The following is an 18,780-nucleotide window of genomic DNA, read 5'->3' on the forward strand; positions in this document are numbered from 1 at the left end:
AGCAAGGTGATGAGAATTGTGGTGTATAGCCAAGTGTAACTCTTAAATTCTCCTACAGGGGTTTTCTACACCTATTTCTTACTTTCTTCAGTAGTCCTTACCATCCAACTCAGCATACAAGAGGCTCCGATGAGGCGCCAAGAAATGCCGATGAGGCGCCGATGATAGCCGTCTGTTCTTTCTTTTTTTATTTGGTAATATATTGAATTTTTTTAGTAATTTTTGAAAGCTACCATTTATGAGAGATTGAATCACTAGAAAATGTAGGTACATTAGTATTTTGTTTTTTGAGAACTAGGTCCATATAAGTTATTAGATCTTTTCCCTTTTTTTCTTGATTCAACACAATACTTAGTTCTTGGTTGTATGTTCTCCCATTTAGCCAATCCTTTTCTTTAATCTCATTATCCCTGCTTAATTTTCCAGTTAAAGAGTGGTTTTCCCTGTCTGTTTTTGCTTTCTGAACAGACAGACAACCTTTCTCAGGAATCCAACAGTCTGCAAAATAGCTGCATTTCTTCACTATAAAAAACCACAGCAACTGCCTCTTGAAATTCACAGACAACACCCTTCATGACCATGGACAGAAACATAGACATGATCTCAAACCTGCCAAGCTCTCTGCTCATAATCATTGCAGGTTTTCTGTCATTCAAAGAGGCTGCTAGGACATCTGTTTTGTCTAAACAATGGCTTAACATCTGGCGTGATGCGATGCATATACAGTTTAACGAGAACTTCTTTGTTAAATCTGACGAACCTGAAGAGAATCAAAAAGTTCAGAGAGAAGTTTTCATCAACTTTGCAAGGCAGTTTATTGCAAACTATTCAAAACAGGATATTAAAACACTTGGACTCAAATGTTCAAAGCCAGGGGATTTTCTTGCTGATATGCAAAATATTGTCATGTTCGCGTCGTCACGTCACGTGAGAGAATTAGGACTAGATTTCTCTGACCCGACATGGAGAGAACATGCACTTGAGAATCATCAAGCAGCATTTGAATTGCCTTCGCCTGTTTATGAACATGGCCGGGCTCTCAAGTCCTTGAAGTTGTTTTCGTGCAGTTTTGATGCATCCAACTTCTCTAATTTCTGTGCGCTTAAGACTCTTTCTCTAGGGTGGATTAAAATAAACATGGGATCTATTATGGCTATATTGGAGAGTTGTCCATTGCTAGAGAGTTTGAGTCTAAAGAGGTGTTGGGACATAGTGAGCTTTGAGATATCTAAGCCAGGTTTGAGGCTAAAAAGCTTGGTCATTGATGAGTGTGATATTGCCGAAGATTTCGTATTAGTTGAGGGACCAAGACTTCAATTCTTTAAGTTCTCAGGAAACGTGGGTGAATTTCTTTTGGTGGATCAAAGCGATTTGGTAAAGGCTGAACTTGATTTTGAGACGGAGACTGCATTTGATGAAATTGGTTTATTCCTTTGTGAACTCTTAGAAGATCTTCTTGCTGCTCAAGTTTTGACAGTTTGCAGCGTCTTCTTACAGGTACAGAACCTTGTTTGATTTCCTTTGCTTTTATGTTGCCTCATGAGGAGACAGATTTTGTCAGTTTCATATATTCTTAGTCTTTAAATTGATTTTCCCCATGTCTTAATGAACTTGTAGATCTGATATAACCTCATGTCATATGTTAAGCTGCTTCATTTACATGTTGTGACAAAATTCTTAATTTAAGGATGCACACTGCCGTATCCAATTCTGGGGATCGTCGCGATATGTCACCTGATGCTGCCAATCCTGGGTTTTAGATTTTTATAGGCAATGTACATTGTCGCCAAAAGCTGTTGGTGGCAATTTGTTTTCACTCCATAACTCAGTTTCTTGTAGTTTTCAAAGGCAACCATTCCACTTATCAGAAATCGCCATATGTTTATTTTGTCTCGTTCTTGCAATTTTTCTGATTTATTCTTAGGGAATCCTAGGTTTTAGCCCCTAACATTTTACTCCATCATCAATTAAGTTCCAAGCCTTCTGATTTTATAAAATTTTCTTCAAACATAATTGACATAAGATAATGTGATTCCTCCATCTATTTGTTGTTAATGATAGTAAAAAAAAACTTGGTCGAATTAGCACTTTCTTGTTAAGTACTTCAATTAAAGGCATTAAATTAAACCCTAATTTTCCATAAAGAAAAATTTTTACCGATAAATTTCGACCTACTTCACCAACTTATATAGAAGGAGAAGTGGAGGAAATTTAATATGATTTTGTGCTAAAATTGTCCTTTAGATTAGATTAAAGCTTATTCTCACACATTTTTATTTATGCTGTCACTAAATCTTAACTTCAGTGATTGACAATGAAGTTGCCAAAAACTACTGCAAATTGTGACCTAATATTTTTATTAGGTGACGCCATTTGTCGCCAAATCCTGGGCTGTACAGATCCAAAGGCAACATATATTGTTGCCAAAAGTTTTTGGCCACTATGTATCTCACCCTTCAAGTCAATTCACCATGGCCTCTCGAATTACAGCAAATAATATAGCATTTTAATTGGCTTGTAGGCCTCTTTAACATCTGGTGTCGAGTGTATGAAATCTGGGATTAACATCGTTTTATTTTATGTTGATGGTCACTCACAGATTGTTCCCAGTGGAAACGAACCATTGGGTTTGGAAGCTCCAATCGATGTCCGCTATCTGATCCTCAAAACAGCACTGCACATTAATGAATTTTGTGGTATCAGGTTCATGCTTAGGAGCTGTCCTCGTCTAGAGATTCTTACCATAGACATTGGTCCTGCAAATATTTTCCTTGTAAGTGCTGTTGCATAAATCTGGTTAAAATCTCTCTGCTGCGCAATAATGTTTTACCAAGTAGCTTGAACTCCAACCATTATCATTTTGTCCGAACTATATTTCTCTTTGTTTCAGGAATACGGAGCTCCCTATCCATTTAACCCTCATGAATTTTGGTCTGAGAACTTGCTAGTGGAAGAGTGTGTCACTACTACTCTTAAGGCGGTGAACGTGAAGGGATTTAAAGGCATGATGAATGAACTACAAGTGCTGAAATACTTGCTCCACTTCGGCCATGCAATGGAGGAACTCAATCTTTGTGTCTCCAATGAAGCTGGAAGTAACGGTGAAACTAGGGAGTTCTATATGGAAAGAGCACAGCAAGTTTTGCAATTCAACAAGGCATCGAGGAATTTAAGCATAGCGATCTTATAAACCAGTCTTTCCAACATTATTGCATTTTGGAAACTACATGGAAATAAATTAGCAACTTTGTGATGATTCCCTGAACTTTGTTCTGAAGATGAAGGGACCTTGCATTTTCATCCGTACTTTTCATGGAATATTGCTTTTTATTGAATAAACTATGTGTTGATGGTTTGGTGAGTACTTTTTAGTGATGGTTTATTTGCATTTGACAGATTCTTTAAATTACTCAGAGCAGGTTTTTGAACATGAATTATTTGTTTGCATAGAAAATTTGCTCTGAAAACTTAGAATATATAGCCTCAAGAGTCTTAATAGTAGGACTTCATACATTATACTGTGGAAATATTATGGCCTTGTTTCTGTTAACAAATGGAAGGCTTTGTTGACCTTGTTAGGAGGAGGCTAAGGCTTCATCCTAGTGATGGAGGTCTTATCTAATTGTCATGGTGAAATTTCTATTGTTTACTTGATGTGTAAGAATATGAATATGGGCTTCAAAATGCTCTTAATAAATTATGATTCAGCCAATCTGGTCCTGAGGGGGAGAGAACATGTAGAGTTATTTGGCAGGGAAATGCAGACATTAGTTTGAAATAGAGTAGAAAGAAAATATTATCTTTGTATTTCTAGTTTTTTTTTTCTTTTGCTTGGAGAAAAACTCATTACTGCCATCCTTTAGGGCCATCAGTATTTGTTAGACATTGAGGTTCAATTACCTTTCACGTCAGTTTATTGAAAGGAAAAGAGAAAGAATGTTAAGAATACTGAGCTTGCTGATAGCTTTATAGACTCTAGATTGCAGAGAACTCTGTCCTCAGACGATGGTTGGTTCTGATCTTGGTATAATGTAATCATCGTGTGAGTTTCTGTCTTGAATTTGTGCATATTGCGTGCAAGAATTGAGAAACCATTTTTCTGTGCATCAATATGGTCCTTACCTCACTGCTTTAGCAAATGGCAGACAGAATATTGCAACGATTTGCTTGCAGAAAGGATGTTGCTGTTGACAAATCAGTGAATAGTTTTTTAGAGTCCAGTGATGCTGTTCGTCCACACTTCATCTCACCCTCATTTCCATGAACAGAAATCTAGTAAGATAATAGTTGGTTCCAGAAAGCATGAATTTCTTGGAGGCCATGGGCTAGGTATGGGGGAGGGCTGACAATGAATGGTGTTTTGAAGCAGAATTGGAATAAATGTTCAAAAATTGTAAAACGACATGAAGCAGTATGGCAGGTTGCTTGAAGAAACCAAATTGAATTATATTAATTTAAGCAGCATTGATTCCTTCTCTAACCTGAAGGAAGAACATATGAGGAAAAAACATCATTTTGACTACGGGACAGAGAAGAAGATATTTCCACCTCTTTTCAATCTTTTGCGTCAAGAAAACCCACTGCTCTACTCTAAGGGCTGTTTTTGGCCAACCGCGTTTCAAACTGCAGTTGACCGCTCAAAAAGCATCATATACATCGGTTAAAACGTGGTTGGCCACGCACTTGGTAACATCTGCTATCTCCAATCCAGTGTGAAGTTAGGAAAAAAAGAAAGAAAGAAAGAAAGAACAAGGAGAACCATACAATAAAAAGAAGTCTCTAGAATCAATCTGCTGGGCTTGAATTATTACATCTTGTTTCAGCCCTTTTCCCTCTTTCGGCTATGTACAGGAGGATCAGTATCGAAGGGACACCTTTAGAAGTCAATAATGGGTTCTCCAATTGTCAAGTTTCTCTCCACAGTCCATGGCAAGTTAAAGAGTTTAGCCATGATAAATTTGAAGATCTTGTTCACATTTATGTTATGTGTAGCACTTGAAAAGAAAAGGGTTGCCTTCATTGCCTTTGCATATGCCCTTGCCTGTAGTGCAGTACACACCGTGTTAAATTTGACAAGCATAATGCAGATATAAATACTCTTTAAACAAAGTTCTTCCCAATCTTAATTAAAATTCAACTTCAATGAAACATGTGGCCCCTTGTGCTTATTTTTCAACACGGAAAGACAGGGAAATGTCAATTCCTCCAGAATTTCTTCTTTTTTTCCCCAGAATTTGACAAACTAGGACTCAAGTGTCTTTTTAGTCATCCCCACATCATCATTCCTCGAATTCACAATCTCATCAATGGGATGTCACATTCATGAAAATGCATGAACAAGCTTATGCTGCAGAAATGATACATGAATTTTACAGTTTTTGGTAGCATGACTAGTCCATTTAGTACTCCTACTTCTTGGAGAAGAACATTTATCATAAAATAACCTTCAAGCTTCAAAAGTAAAAGTACTCCCAGAATTTGATTTAGATGGTGCATGGAAGCAAAAAAAATGCCAAAATTTTCTGGTATGATCCACATGAGCTTCATTAATTTGAACAGATCAATCAAATAGTTTAAGATTGCAAGTTAATTACCTGAGTCACTATTGTCCACTGCAAATTCGGTGGAAGTTGGACAAAATCATCAAATTTGGTCCCTATTAGTATAGGAATTGCTGTCTGCAAACAGAAACACAAAAAGAAGCTTTGAGATATAAGACCATCACATTAAAACAGTTTGGTCTATTATTAAATCTAGGGCTCCACTCTTTATTAAGAAAAAGTGTCATACTGTGTGATTCAGCGATGCAGACCCCATTAAATCAAACCAATAAAGCAAACACAAGATGTTATGAAGCTCATGCACAATGAAATCATCATTAATCTTGGGGCTCCACTCTTTAGTCGGTTTTGGTAAAATCATACACTGTTACAGATCATTCTTTGAACGAACTGCAGCTTTATGGTTCAGGAATTCAATTGACATCAATGATCCTTTTCCGGGCTAATTACAAACTGAATTAACATCAGTATATATGATGATTGATCACTGGTTAAGATTAATTAAGGTCACAATACTGTTGCTGAACTTAATCCTCTAAATTTCAATTATCGTTTATAATGAGGCACTTAATGACTATCATTTCAAAAAGATTAATAGAATCAATTGCTAGCATAGAAAGGAGCTAGTTACTGGAAGAGGAACTGTTCAATTGGTACCTGATTCCATTTTCTTGCCTTACCATACCATTCAACCACACTGCAAATTAAGCCATGACAAATTAATTAATTATAAGCTTAACAAAGTCTGACAAAGCCTAATTTTTATTTTTCGCATTAAAGGGAAGGGACATGTTCCTAACCTGTTAAGAGTACAGCGACTGGTAAGATCAAACATGAACAATATTGCCACTGCGTCTTTGCATGCAATTGGAACATGATCAATTGACCTGCTATCACCTACATACAAGTAACAAAGAAATAAAACATAAATAAATAAACTAATTAACAAAAACCCATTTCTTAAGCCTGATTAACATCACCTTAAAAAAATTGTTTAAATGATTATAAGATACCTGCTACATCCCATATACTAAATGAAATCCTTGCTCCTTGAACAAATAAGGTTTTGTCCATCAAATTCAATCCTGTCATCTCCAAGCATTTCTTCTCCTGCTCATCTCCCACATACTTGATCTTCATATTTAAAAAACAAAACCAAAAAAAAGAAGAAGAAAGAAATAATCAACACAAAAGCATTACTAGTCAAGCTAAATAGCTATCCATGACTCAAAAAAGGAAAAGGAAGGAAAAGAAAAGGTCATATAAGCTTACCATAAAGCTTGTTTTACCAATTTGGCAATCACCCAACAAACTAATCTTCAAACGGACTAAATCCGAATCCGCGTTGAACCCACTACAACTTGCAGCATCTAACGACTCTACACCGACTTCCATGGCCTCCGGTGGTGGAGAATACGGCTGGCGAGCTAACCTCCGGTACCTCACAGGCTTGCCTATAGAGCAAGCAAGAATCCTGTCCCAAATGAATTGAAAAAACTGCTTAAACACTGTTACTCGTTCAAGAATGTTCCACTTGATGTTGTTTACATGGACAACCTCTCGACAAAGCTGTGTCATCTTTTCATGAACGATCTAGGCCATAAAAATGGAACTTTGCTTCAGGCTTTTTCATAGTACTTGCTGATGTTAATGTTGTATGGCATGTCTTTTTCTTTTTAACTAACCAAAGCCGTAGAAGCTTGTCTTTGTAGCATGGGAGAGACAGTTGACCGGTATTTTGTGGATGCCAAAACAGTCCAAAATGCCGGCCTCTTGGGTTTTACGTGGTAGAAGGGGGAGCTGTGAGCATCAGGGTCAAAACTGCTGTCTTTGGTTCTGGGGCTAGAAGGGTGTTTTGGTCATTTAGGGAAAAGGTTATTTTGGGGAACTTCGGGAATATGGGTGGAGGGATAAAATAAAGTTTGGAGGGATATAAAACTTTTGTCAGTATAGACAGAGCACCGATATATATTCAAGGATGCGATGCTTCAAGTTATAGTAATTTAGGAGGTGTCATGGGGTATAATGCTGATACATTTAGGAATGGTGTGAGACAATTTTTGGGGAACTTCTAAGTTTAATTTTCTATCAAGGATTTATTTTTTTGATTAATTATAGTTGTTAAATTTGGTTGGATATGATATATTAAATTAAAAACCAACTAGGATAGGGTTTTTTTTTTCGAGCTATTTTAGTTATTGATTTATTTAAATTTGGTTGAGATATGACGAAGTTAACTTTTATTTAAAAATAAATATGAAAAGTTATTATCTTAGATAAGATAATTGATTGAATTGTTCCGTCAACCAAATTAGTTTGAATATAACAATTATGATTTTAATTTGCGAGATAAGAGTGCTATATTAAGAGGGAGGTTTTCTATTTTTAATGGATATTTCTAAAATTGTTCATTTTCAATGCTTCAAACCATTACTATTTTCATCTGACCTAGTGGATTATTTTTTGGATTAAATTTTGGAAATCCCATGAATGATGAACTAATGAACAAAAATGATGCAGGAGGTTTTAAAAAAAAATATTATTTTTTATTTAGTTTTAAAATATAAATAATACTTGCCCCTTGATCGGTGGATTAGATCATGGGGCTTTAAGCCTTTCGGAATAGAGCAAAAGGTGATTGGACCATCATGCTCAATGTTTCACAAAAACACCCTTTTCTCTCCCACCAAAACCACAGGGATATAGTTAAAGAAAAAAACAAAAACAAATACTTCTCCTGAGGTTCATTTGTTTAGATTAATGTCCTTCGTATAAAAGTATTTTTCAGATTTTTTTATATTTGTTTTCTGAAAAATATTTTTAATAAAACATGCATTTATATTTGCTTCCCGTAAAATATAATTTCAATTAATAAAGTTTCATAAAATATTTTATAAATAATAATTTAATTATAATATTATTTAATTATATCAACCACCACCATAACTATCTCATTTATCGTCATAAACATGTTACCACTCCTCTTCTTAACCACTATCATCTTATTATTATTATAATTACCACCATGTTACTGTCGCGTTTGTTATTATTAAAAAATATTTTACAATAAAAATATTTTGCATCCATAAAATATTTTACATGGACCACCCCTAGAGAGGTTGTTGGTGGTGGCCGTCAATGGCTGAACCTCCGTAACCTCATACAAAAAGTTTTTTGATGTGTGTACTCTACGCATCACCACAGCTTCGGCAATTGTCAAGAAAGACCGAGTGCTTATAGTTTTGATTAATTTCCAAAGATACCCCCACACGATCCAAGTGAATATAAAATTCACTTTTCTCATCCTTCTTGATAAGAACAATGAAACGGCAACGCACCAAAAAGCGATCCATCTCTCTCACGCCTTCGACAATTTCAATGGAGTCTCATTTCGATTTCGAAACCACAACCTAGAGCACACAAATCAACGGCATGGTTCTACAATAATCTTCATGTTGATATTGTCGATTTTACATTATTTATTATTAGTATATATGATTAGCGGGTTGCGAGAGAGAAATTTTTATATGTTTTGAAAGGATAAAAGTTTATTTTAAACATGTTATAAAAATTAATTTATTTTATATTTATGTTTTTTCAATCAAACATGTTTTTATCTTATTTATTTTTATTCTTTTTATTCCAAGATGCTAACAAAATACAACCTTAAATATTATAGAATTACACAATAAACTATTTTTTTTTGCATGGACGGTGAGAGAGATATATACAACTCTAAAATATCTTTATGAGCATATTACATTAATAATTATCTTTGTACATATACATACATTTTGTTAATAATTAATAAAACTGTGTGCGTTGTAGCCATGAATTAAAATATTGTGATCTCGGTGGTTGAGAGAGGTCCACCTTGACTAAAACCACCTAACTACTACTTCATATACTATTTATTATGTAAATTAGCTACGTATATAGGCCATTGGTGGTGCTGGTTAGGATATAAAAACGCACCACCAAACTTCAATTATTAAAGAATGTATTGTGTTTTTATCGAGCTATTTCATAGATATAATAATTATCAAAGAATCATCTTAATATAATAATTTAAGCTGTTAAGTTAGATTTGAAGATATAATTAATATTATTTTTTAAAACATTCTTTCTTGTATAGATTATACTTAATTTTTATTAGAAATGTATTTAAACTCGTAACCACTTGGTCCTTAACGTTGTGATACTATATCAAAAAAATTATCTCAAACTAATAATTTAAATTATTAGATAAGATCCTATGATATTATTTATATTATCTTCTAATAATAATATCGAGGCGCTCATGCATGGATGGTTAATTAGGTGTATTTTTCAACAAATTTATGAACCACATCAAACCAAGTATATATAATTGGTGTATGGTTGCTCGATTCCCTGTTGATTGAATACGTTTTCAGGTTTGTGCTGCCAAACTTTCATGTGTTGAACACACGTTTTTGGGTTTTTTGCCAAACTTTCATGGGAATTAGGGTTTAGTAGGAAAAGAGCTTGCTACATCTCAAAATCAACCTTGCTTTTGGCTATTCTGGAGAGCGAGTTAGCTATTGCCAAGTGGGGGCCAAATTTATGTAATTTGTGAACAAAAATCTATATGTTAAGTTAGATTCTCATCATCTCTTTAAAACTCAAGCCAAATACAATGAATTTTGGTGGTAGAGAGGACATTAATAATTGTAGCAACCTCGTTAGAAAAGCTAATGCTGCAATGTCATTTCCTTAAATAAACTCGTGGATCATGTCCTAAGATCGTGTTCAAGAAGAAAGAGAGGCCGGTGGTAAGTCAAGAAGAGAGAGCAAAGCTTTCTCCATAGCTTTCAAGGTTTGTTAGAGCTTGACAATGACCGTACAGGCAATATCTCTTTGCCTTGGGAACGATGACGACCAACCCTAGACACTACCTCGTGAAAGCTTGACAAGGTATCTTAATCAAGTTGAGAAGAAAAGGAAAGAAAGAATAAGTAGATAGTATTATCTAAAATATCTCTTAATTAATAACTTGTTTTATATTATAGTTGTGGTTGTTTTTTAAATAATTTTTTGTATTAAAATACATGTCAATAATATTTTTTATTTTTAAAAAATTATTTTTAATATCAGCACATTAAAATGATTTGAAAACACTACAAATATATTAATTTAAAATTAATAAAAATTTTTAATTTTTTTTAAAAAATATTTTTAAAACGCAAAACCAAATATATATTAATAAATCTAACTATCAATCTTGATGATCAAGAGAATCTAACACTATCCAACAAGCATATTATGTGTGTGTGTCATGGAGGCTTAGGAGAAAAGTCATTTTGTTAACTTGGATTTTATTTTCAGTATTAAAAGAGGATAATTATCTTCTCTCACGACTTGAGAGGGCATTGATATTTGAAAACTAATAGTCGAGGTCCAACTCCATAGGCTAGGATAATATATAGAATGTTTCCGTGTACATCATGATCATGAAGGAGATATTTTAATTTACAATGTATGGATTAATTAAATGCTTCACAATATTATGTTTTGGTGGGTATTTAATATTGTAGTTTGTGTATAATATTTTTTAAAAGTATTTTTTGTTTAAAAATATATTAAGATAATTTTATTTTATTTTTAATATCAACATATTAATACTAGAAAAATTAATTGCATTAATGCTAAAATTCATAGCTTGTTACATCAAATTGTTAGACTAATTTGCGAAATTCAGTGAATCGAGTTTTAAAATTAGTTTGTTACATTAATTTAATTTTGTTAGATTAATTTAGTTGATTGTTGATTCATAATTTAATTAATTAAGTTAAATCAACTTAATTTTTTTTTAAAAATAAAATAGCATTATTTTAATAAAAATAATTAAGTTAATAATCATGGATTGACTTGGCAACCTAATTAACAAGGCATTTTTCTCTACGTAGATTAGATCAGTTAAGACAGCTATGCTCAAAATGTTCAAATTTTATGATGCAAAATTGCAAATTACAAAGCGGATGTTAAATGGGCTCTGGTCTGGGTCATGAACCAGCTAATTAAGAGCCCAATTAAGCTTTCCCAAGATTATTTTACAACGTCTCCAATCCTTATTACCAAACTGAACTAACTAAGGTAATGTGTCGCACTAGTTTTCAAAATGTTTTTTTTTTTATTTAAAAATATATTAAAATAATAAATAAATAAATAAAACTAAAATAAAATTTATAAAAAAAACACGGTTCAAATAAATATTTGCACTTAGCAGTACTAAAATAACTGCACCTCATATTTGCCCACCTTGTAAAACCCTGGAACCCTAAAACCCACGTAATTTACAGAAACTCTGAAATAACAATTTATGGATAAATTTATGACGAAATAGAAAAATCTAAAATATGGGTTCTGAAATTGAAACCCTGGAGGAGAGATTGAACTCGTTTCTGGTGCAGCTTCAAGCAGAATGTAGGGTTTTTGAGAGAATAGTGTACAAAAATAAGAACCAGCATAGAAGATGCTCTTATTTTCAGTATCTACTAAAGGTAAATAATTGCTAGACTTGTTGAGGTTTAAGTGTTCTTCTGTTGATTAGGTTTCTGGGTTTTGTTTCGTTTCTGAGAAAACTGAGAAAGAAAGGTGAAAGCTTTGTACTTTTTTGTTCTTTATTGCTTTTACTTGGAAAGAAACAAGCTTGTTTCGGTTGAGCTTATTAGGGTCTTTGAATTTTCAGTCTCTATTTGAATTTTCTTTCATTTATGAGGCTAGCGATGGATAGAAGAATAAGAAAATTTTGGGTTTCTTGCCTCTTTTTGGACATCAAATTTGAAGAGAAGTGGAGCTCCTTTGGGGTCTAGTAGCCATCACTGTCAAGTTTTGTGGTGTTTCATTTGCATATTTATATTTAGAATCTGTAGTATACTGTATTTTTCTGGCAATTCTCAGTTTTTTTTAAAAAGATTATGAGCTCACATTGTTTATATGTCTATTTATTTGCTTGAGATACTAGGTGAGGAGGGATTTGAGACTTTTGCAATCTAGCAAGTTGGAGGAGATAGTGGGTTCTTCCTTCCATGTTATTACTGGAAGGAAACCTAGACAAAAGGTTAATCTGTTAGAAAGGTACAATGTTTTACTTTTTCAAATATTCAGTTCTTTATGGATTCAATTGTGCAAACTTACACTTTGTCAAGATGTGAATCACACGATACACAGAGAGTAAAATTATTACAAAGCACTACAGAAAGAGGATGGAGATTTATGTTATGCTTTTCTTTATTGTAGGTAGTGTTTTGTTCAGGAAAGCAAAATCTTGATGATTAAGTTTGTTATGCTCTTCTGGATACAATTTGTATATGATATCGAGACATGTCTCATTCTGGCTACCTTTGAAATAATAACTGTTCTTTAATTCATAATTGTTATGATATTCCTAATATTAACTAGGGGAGTAGCGAGTGTTAAATTAACTGCTATCTTTACCCATTCACAAGGAACAATGAGCATCCTTAGGCCTCTGTGAAATCATGTTGAATATAAAACTAGTAGCAAGGACGGTAGCTCCCTCACATTCAATCTAAGGGAGGTTAGTATTGTAACACAAATATATCTATCATTTGCAGAACCTGGACATTGCATTGTTGGTTGAATTGGATTAGAGTTATTGTCTTACAAAAAGATTATCTTTAGGTTGTTGCTGGTGGGTAATATTTTTAGGATTTGTTGTTATTTCATTTGTTACAGTTTGAAGTGGAGAAAATGTGACTTTGGAACACCCAATTTTATGGAGCGACTTCTAGGAGCTGCGCGCTTACTGTCACAGGTACAGAACTATGGTTTTTGTTTTGTTTTGTTCTGATCTCACGTACTTTCTTCCAGATATCCTGCAGTTAATATTATTTTCATCTGTCTGTAAAAGCAAGGGTGTTTTGATCTATCTCCAACACATCTCTTTTGCATCTTGGGTATTACTTTTTAATCATGACCATTTGGAGACGACAAAAATCTGCCTAATAGACTAGAAAGTATTATTGAGGATTTTCACAATTACACGTGGATACAGTGCAGAGCTAAAACATATATTCTCAATGTTTGTTGCAGATAGTGGAGCCAATGCTGAAAGCAGCTACGTATCCTTTTTTTCCTGTTGGTTGATGTATAGCTAATTTTATTGTCCTAATCAGTGGTTTTTTTATCTCTGCTTTATCTCCTTGGTCTGATTAATTTGGTATTTCAAGCATGCAGTAATTAGAAAAATTACCATGCCGTCCTATATGTGTTCCTGATTCAAGTAATAACAATGAGTATCTTTACATATTTGCTTGTTACCTATTATTGTAGTCTTTATAGACTTATTTCACATGAAAAAATATGTACTCAAGCCACATGATTAGAACAGGTTTTAGTGGTATAAAATTGATTATTAACTGCTCGTCATTTGCTGCAAAAGTTTTTTCCGCGTATCATGCTGAATGATATGTGGCTGTATACACACATACTCTCATGCACTCTTTGGTGCACTTGCAATGAACAAACATGAACATGCCCAAACATATAATTCATATTGGCATATCCATAGGTGTTTTTTGTCATATTCGTTGAAATAGTTTCATTTGCAATCCTATGAGTTTCATTATCTGTTTGCATTTTTGTAAATAGGAATCTTCTTTGAAGCTCGTACTCTACCTTGCCTGCTCATCACCACTCTTTTATTTGTTCTCCAAGCTTTTTCTCTGTAATTTCACGTTTTAACATTTATTTTTCTATTTCTAGATTTCTAAGAAACCATGAGTTTCCCTTTCTAGTTTTACTACCTTTAATGTATCACTATTGTTTGGGTCTTTGATTTCTTGAGACTACTATGTAAAAGGCAGGCTGCCTGGTTTGTTCTTTGTTTTTTTTTTGTTGGATCATTCCCTTGACTATGGTGCAGTGATATATCTACTCTATTGGCACGTTCGTTTTTTATGGGATTTTCTCTGACAATTTTGGCTTTGCTTGCACGTCTTCGAGTTTTGGTTCAGCAAGTAAGTTGCCTATCTGTTTCCAGAAATTGCTTGAAGTTCAAAATATTGTAGTGTGAGCCAAGTGTGTTAGTTTACAGCATAAAAAAGCTATGATGTCACATATATGGATATTCTTGAAAATTCCCATGAATATGCATAGTATGCCATTCTGATATTTGGAAACTGATACCCAGTAGAAAATGGACTGGCTTTCATTAGAAACAGAAGCGCGTTACAAATGAGTTTTTTTAGGATTGTTATATTGAAAGTGATGATTAGATAACCTAAAGAACAAAGAAAGGATCTCTATGTGTTTAACGGGAGCATGAAGTTTATGCCGCTGCTTATGAAAATCTTTGCGGTTTGCTTCAACAGATATTGCTTGATGTTGTTTCAGTATTCAACATGGTCTCCTCTCTATCCCAAGAGAAGCAATCTGTAAAAATAACTCAGGAAGGACTTGAGGTTGGTCAAATTCTTATTTTCTCTGCACATTCTTTGGGAAAAAACATTTTCCTTGGTGTACCTTCTCTTATATTTTAGTTTCTTCACAAATTGATGCAGGTATTTAGGGAATACTATCCAACAAATAAGGAGTTTGTCACTCTGGAGTGTGTGTGGAAGACAGATAAGTTTGTTTTGGTTGAGAAAACACACAAAATAGATGTACAAGGTCAAGATGGAGGTCTTGGAGATGGTTCTATTGAAAAGCCAGTTCCACTTTATCGGACTATTGAGTCTTTTCTAGGAGGTAACAATATTGAGGGCAAGTTCTTGTTTCGGTTTCTTTCCATTTCTGTTGCCCTACACTTTCCAACATATTCCCATCCCCCTCTCCAATGGCCACCCTGTGGTCAATTTTCTTTATGTATCTTTTTGGCCACTCATTCCACACAATTTAATAACATCCCTGTTTGTGAATGATGGATTTATAATTATGCTCCTGCACATAGGCATCAATCAATCTTCATATAACCGAATCTAAGAACTGGTGGTCCATATAAGATAATATAAGTCTTTGGATTCGTTACCGTCCTGGCCAATTTTAACTCTGGTAAATAGTTGTTCGGGTGTGTTGGGCCATGTTGACTCACTAATGTCATAAAGGTCTGTTGCAGACAGTGATTCTGATATCGAGAAGGCTGATGAAGATCACACCGCCAAAGAAGATTCCTATGAAGATAAGCAGCACTTGTTTCCAGGCCCTTCTGTTGAGAGTAGTGAGCAAGGGAATCAAGTTGAAGGTGATGTTGAATTGGGAGATAATCCAATCATTTCAGAATCTCCTGGCAAGCAACTCCCTCCAGAAGATAGCCTTGCTGCAAAATCAAGCTCCCCTCCAAGCTCAAAAGTTTTGACACCACAATATGGAGCAAGGCAAGTGGCTTTTGTCTCAGTAAAAAGACCTGCACCCTCAACAACAGCCTTCGTCTCTGTCAAAAAACCTACAACTCCAACTTCACATATAGAAGATCCTCATTTCAAGGAAATTGAAGACACCAGTATCAAGGATGACTCCATTTCTAATTTGCTCGCTGGTGGTAATCCCAAACAGATTCTATTTTGATGATAAAAACGAATCGAATAGATAATTGTCTAGATTGCAAGATGTCTCTTACACTGTCTTGCTTATTGCTAAGATTTTTTGGAAAATATTTCCTGCACTATATCCATGGAATATAACTCAAAAAAAGAATACAAGAGGCGAGATAAATTCTGTCACGGATTCCACGAGAAATTTTTTTTCTTAATGGAAATTAGCTCACCAACGCAAGATGTAATTTTTCGTCGATATTTTCATATCAGTGATCTCATTTCCATCGAGATTTCTTATTGTTATTAACGGAATTTTACTTGGGTAATATTCAATTTTGTGATGTCATGACACAACAATTTATAATTTAACCATTTTTATGATATTATTAACAATGATGAAATTTAATATTCGCATATTGTAAACTTGAAGAAATTTGGATGGATCAGTATAATTGAAAGCTTGTTAAAGTGATTCCATAAAACAAATGATGATATCATATAATACAATTTCATGCATCAAGGTTTTATGTTCCTATTATTTTACAGAAAATGGGATCAAAATAGTTTTGGATCATCCATCCAATTCACTGATAGGCACGCGTAAAACTAGTCTTGTTCCAATCACTAACCATTCCTGCAAATTTAATTTTACTTTGCGTGATCAATAAGAGGTTATAATTGCGTGGTCAAAATAGTTCAAGGGTTTTGTGCAACTAGTTTAGATTTATTAGTTTTCAATTTTTAAATTGATCATTTTTCATCTTAGTTTTAAAATTTGACCCGGTTTGGTGGGTTGATCCGGGATACAGCCGACTCGGGCTGGAACTGAGCCAGGTTGAAGGAAAAATCTGACAGGTTGACCCAGCGACCCGGTCAAAAACCCGGATACAATTTATTAACTTTTTTTTTTTTACTAAAACAATATCGTTTATTTAAAAAAAAAAATTAACTCGGATGACCTAGTAAAAACTCAAAATACAAGCCTTAAACTGGACTGGCCACCGGACAGGTCTAAAAACTATGCTTTTCATGGCACTTTCTATAATTATGCCTACGTTTATTAATTTTGAAAGTTTGTATCTATATTACAAATTAATAGTAGCTCATTTTAAACTATTTTGATTGAAAGTAGAACCAAATTCAATGATAATTACAAATCAATTAATATTTATTTTTTTAAAAAAATTACAATTATTTTCTTTAAATCACTAATTGAAATTCATTAAAATTCCTTAAATAATATACAAATCAATTAAAATAGTTTACTAAAATAACTTTTAAAACATTTGTGGTTGATGAAAAACACATAGCTTCTTCAAAATTGTTGGATCAAATAATCATTCATATGTTAATTAAAAGAATATGAGACAATGACACCTTTGAAATCTAAGAATTAACTGGATTCTTGGTCAATATGTTACCCGTAGGTTAAATTATTTTTTTGAACTTTAAAAAAAGTTGTGAAAAGTTTAGGAATTAAATTCAATGCATGCTAGGTTAAATATTAAAATTAAGATAGTGATATATTAAACAAATTTTTTTTTTTTTTTTTTAAATATGACATGATGACACATTAGCTCTTCACAAACCACTTATGTTTAACTTACAATCCAGGACATTAGACTGTTATAATGGAACCTAAATCAAAACAAAATAAAAACCTCAATTCTAATCAATTAATTATTGAAAGCTAAAAAAAAAAAAAAAATATTTAACTAAAACAAATAAATAAAAAATTATCTTGAGTAGAACTAGATTGATAGCCCATGCTATGTTACGGGCCAAACCAAATTATTCTTAGTAAATAAAAAAAGAAAAGAAAAGAAATGATAGTGTTTTTAAAAAAGTAAAAAACAATTTGAGATTCAGATTATTAACATGACTGAATCCAATAAGTTCAATAAATTTAATAATCAAGCAAAAAAATTGTTCATGATCAACCATAAAAAATAAGTTACTTAGGGCCTGTTTTCGTAACATTATCCTTTATATAGTTAATTAATTTGCATATCTTAACTTTAATTCTAACATAACTCTAATTACAGCCATTTTGTATGATAGGCTTCTACTCTAAATATATATTTTATTTATTAGCTATTTCATTTATAAATTCTATAATAATAATAAAATAATAAAAATATAGATTTCCGGGCTAGTTTGCACATTTATTTTAACTAATTTTATTAACTTTAAAATTAATAATCATATAAATTTTTAATGATAAAATTTAAATTTATGATTTTTAGAGAATAAACTAAATATCAAAAAATTTAGCTAATTTCTTTTGTTTTTTTTTTTTAAAAAAAAAAAAAAAACAATACCATTCATGTCTTTCCCATGCCCTTCCCTTCCACTATCAGTAGAACATGCAGCCGCGCCCATACCTTAAAAGCACTCAAGGTTGATGCACCAAACTACAAACCATTTTTCTTCCCTTACCATTCAAGACAATAACCATCTGCCAAGCTAAATTTTATTGCTGTATTTATTTTTTAAAGTATTTTTTAATTTAAAAAAATATTAAAAAATATTTTATTATTATTTTTAACATTAATGAATAAAAAATATTTTTTGTTATGAATCATTGTTTAGACCTTCCAAACTGCACCTAAAAGTGTACCGGAAAGAAGTCATCTCTCCTTTTGAGCCTCTCACGTCATCATTCTGACACCGACCAGGAAGCAAAGTTGGAATTTATGGGG

The 18,780-nt window shown here is 33.1% G+C and overlaps 3 protein-coding genes across 3 annotated transcripts; 2 read left to right on the forward strand and 1 right to left on the reverse strand.

Moving 5' to 3' along the window:
- Nucleotides 1-579: 579 nt before the first annotated feature.
- Nucleotides 580-3,359, forward strand: LOC118047430 (putative F-box/LRR-repeat protein At1g56400). The gene is made up of 3 exons (XM_035056729.1): nt 580-1,497; nt 2,600-2,773; nt 2,891-3,359. The coding sequence occupies exons 1-3, from the start codon at nt 580-582 to the stop codon at nt 3,188-3,190; spliced, it is 1,392 nt and encodes a 463-aa protein (XP_034912620.1). The 3' UTR covers nt 3,191-3,359.
- Nucleotides 3,360-4,425: 1,066 nt separating this feature from the next.
- Nucleotides 4,426-7,391, reverse strand: LOC118047431 (septum-promoting GTP-binding protein 1). The gene is made up of 6 exons (XM_035056730.2): nt 6,834-7,391; nt 6,575-6,695; nt 6,362-6,458; nt 6,219-6,258; nt 5,595-5,678; nt 4,426-5,041 (listed from the first exon to the last, which is right to left on the reverse strand). The coding sequence occupies exons 1-6, from the start codon at nt 7,137-7,139 to the stop codon at nt 4,877-4,879; spliced, it is 813 nt and encodes a 270-aa protein (XP_034912621.1). The 5' UTR covers nt 7,140-7,391; the 3' UTR covers nt 4,426-4,876.
- Nucleotides 7,392-11,799: 4,408 nt separating this feature from the next.
- Nucleotides 11,800-16,380, forward strand: LOC118047429 (uncharacterized). The gene is made up of 8 exons (XM_035056728.2): nt 11,800-12,082; nt 12,547-12,659; nt 13,281-13,359; nt 13,638-13,666; nt 14,470-14,563; nt 14,918-15,007; nt 15,107-15,293; nt 15,661-16,380. The coding sequence occupies exons 1-8, from the start codon at nt 11,939-11,941 to the stop codon at nt 16,107-16,109; spliced, it is 1,185 nt and encodes a 394-aa protein (XP_034912619.1). The 5' UTR covers nt 11,800-11,938; the 3' UTR covers nt 16,110-16,380.
- Nucleotides 16,381-18,780: the final 2,400 nt, after the last annotated feature.

This window comes from Populus alba, chromosome 11 (assembly GCF_005239225.2).
Source record: "Populus alba chromosome 11, ASM523922v2, whole genome shotgun sequence".
Taxonomy (NCBI): Eukaryota; Viridiplantae; Streptophyta; class Magnoliopsida; order Malpighiales; family Salicaceae; genus Populus; species Populus alba.

Coding starts and splice junctions, on each gene's coding strand:
- LOC118047430 (XM_035056729.1), top strand. CDS start 580: ATGGACAGAAACATAGACATGATCTCAAACCTGCCAAGCTCTCTGCTC. Junction 1,498..2,599: donor TTTGCAGCGTCTTCTTACAG/GTACAGAACCTT, acceptor GGTCACTCACAG/ATTGTTCCCAGTGGAAACGA. Junction 2,774..2,890: donor GTCCTGCAAATATTTTCCTT/GTAAGTGCTGTT, acceptor TCTTTGTTTCAG/GAATACGGAGCTCCCTATCC.
- LOC118047431 (XM_035056730.2), bottom strand. CDS start 7,139: ATGACACAGCTTTGTCGAGAGGTTGTCCATGTAAACAACATCAAGTGG. Junction 6,696..6,833: donor TTGGTAAAACAAGCTTTATG/GTAAGCTTATAT, acceptor TTAAATATGAAG/ATCAAGTATGTGGGAGATGA. Junction 5,042..5,594: donor AGTGGACAATAGTGACTCAG/GTAATTAACTTG, acceptor ACTGCACTACAG/GCAAGGGCATATGCAAAGGC.
- LOC118047429 (XM_035056728.2), top strand. CDS start 11,939: ATGGGTTCTGAAATTGAAACCCTGGAGGAGAGATTGAACTCGTTTCTG. Junction 13,360..13,637: donor CTGCGCGCTTACTGTCACAG/GTACAGAACTAT, acceptor TGTTTGTTGCAG/ATAGTGGAGCCAATGCTGAA. Junction 15,294..15,660: donor TATTGAGTCTTTTCTAGGAG/GTAACAATATTG, acceptor GGTCTGTTGCAG/ACAGTGATTCTGATATCGAG.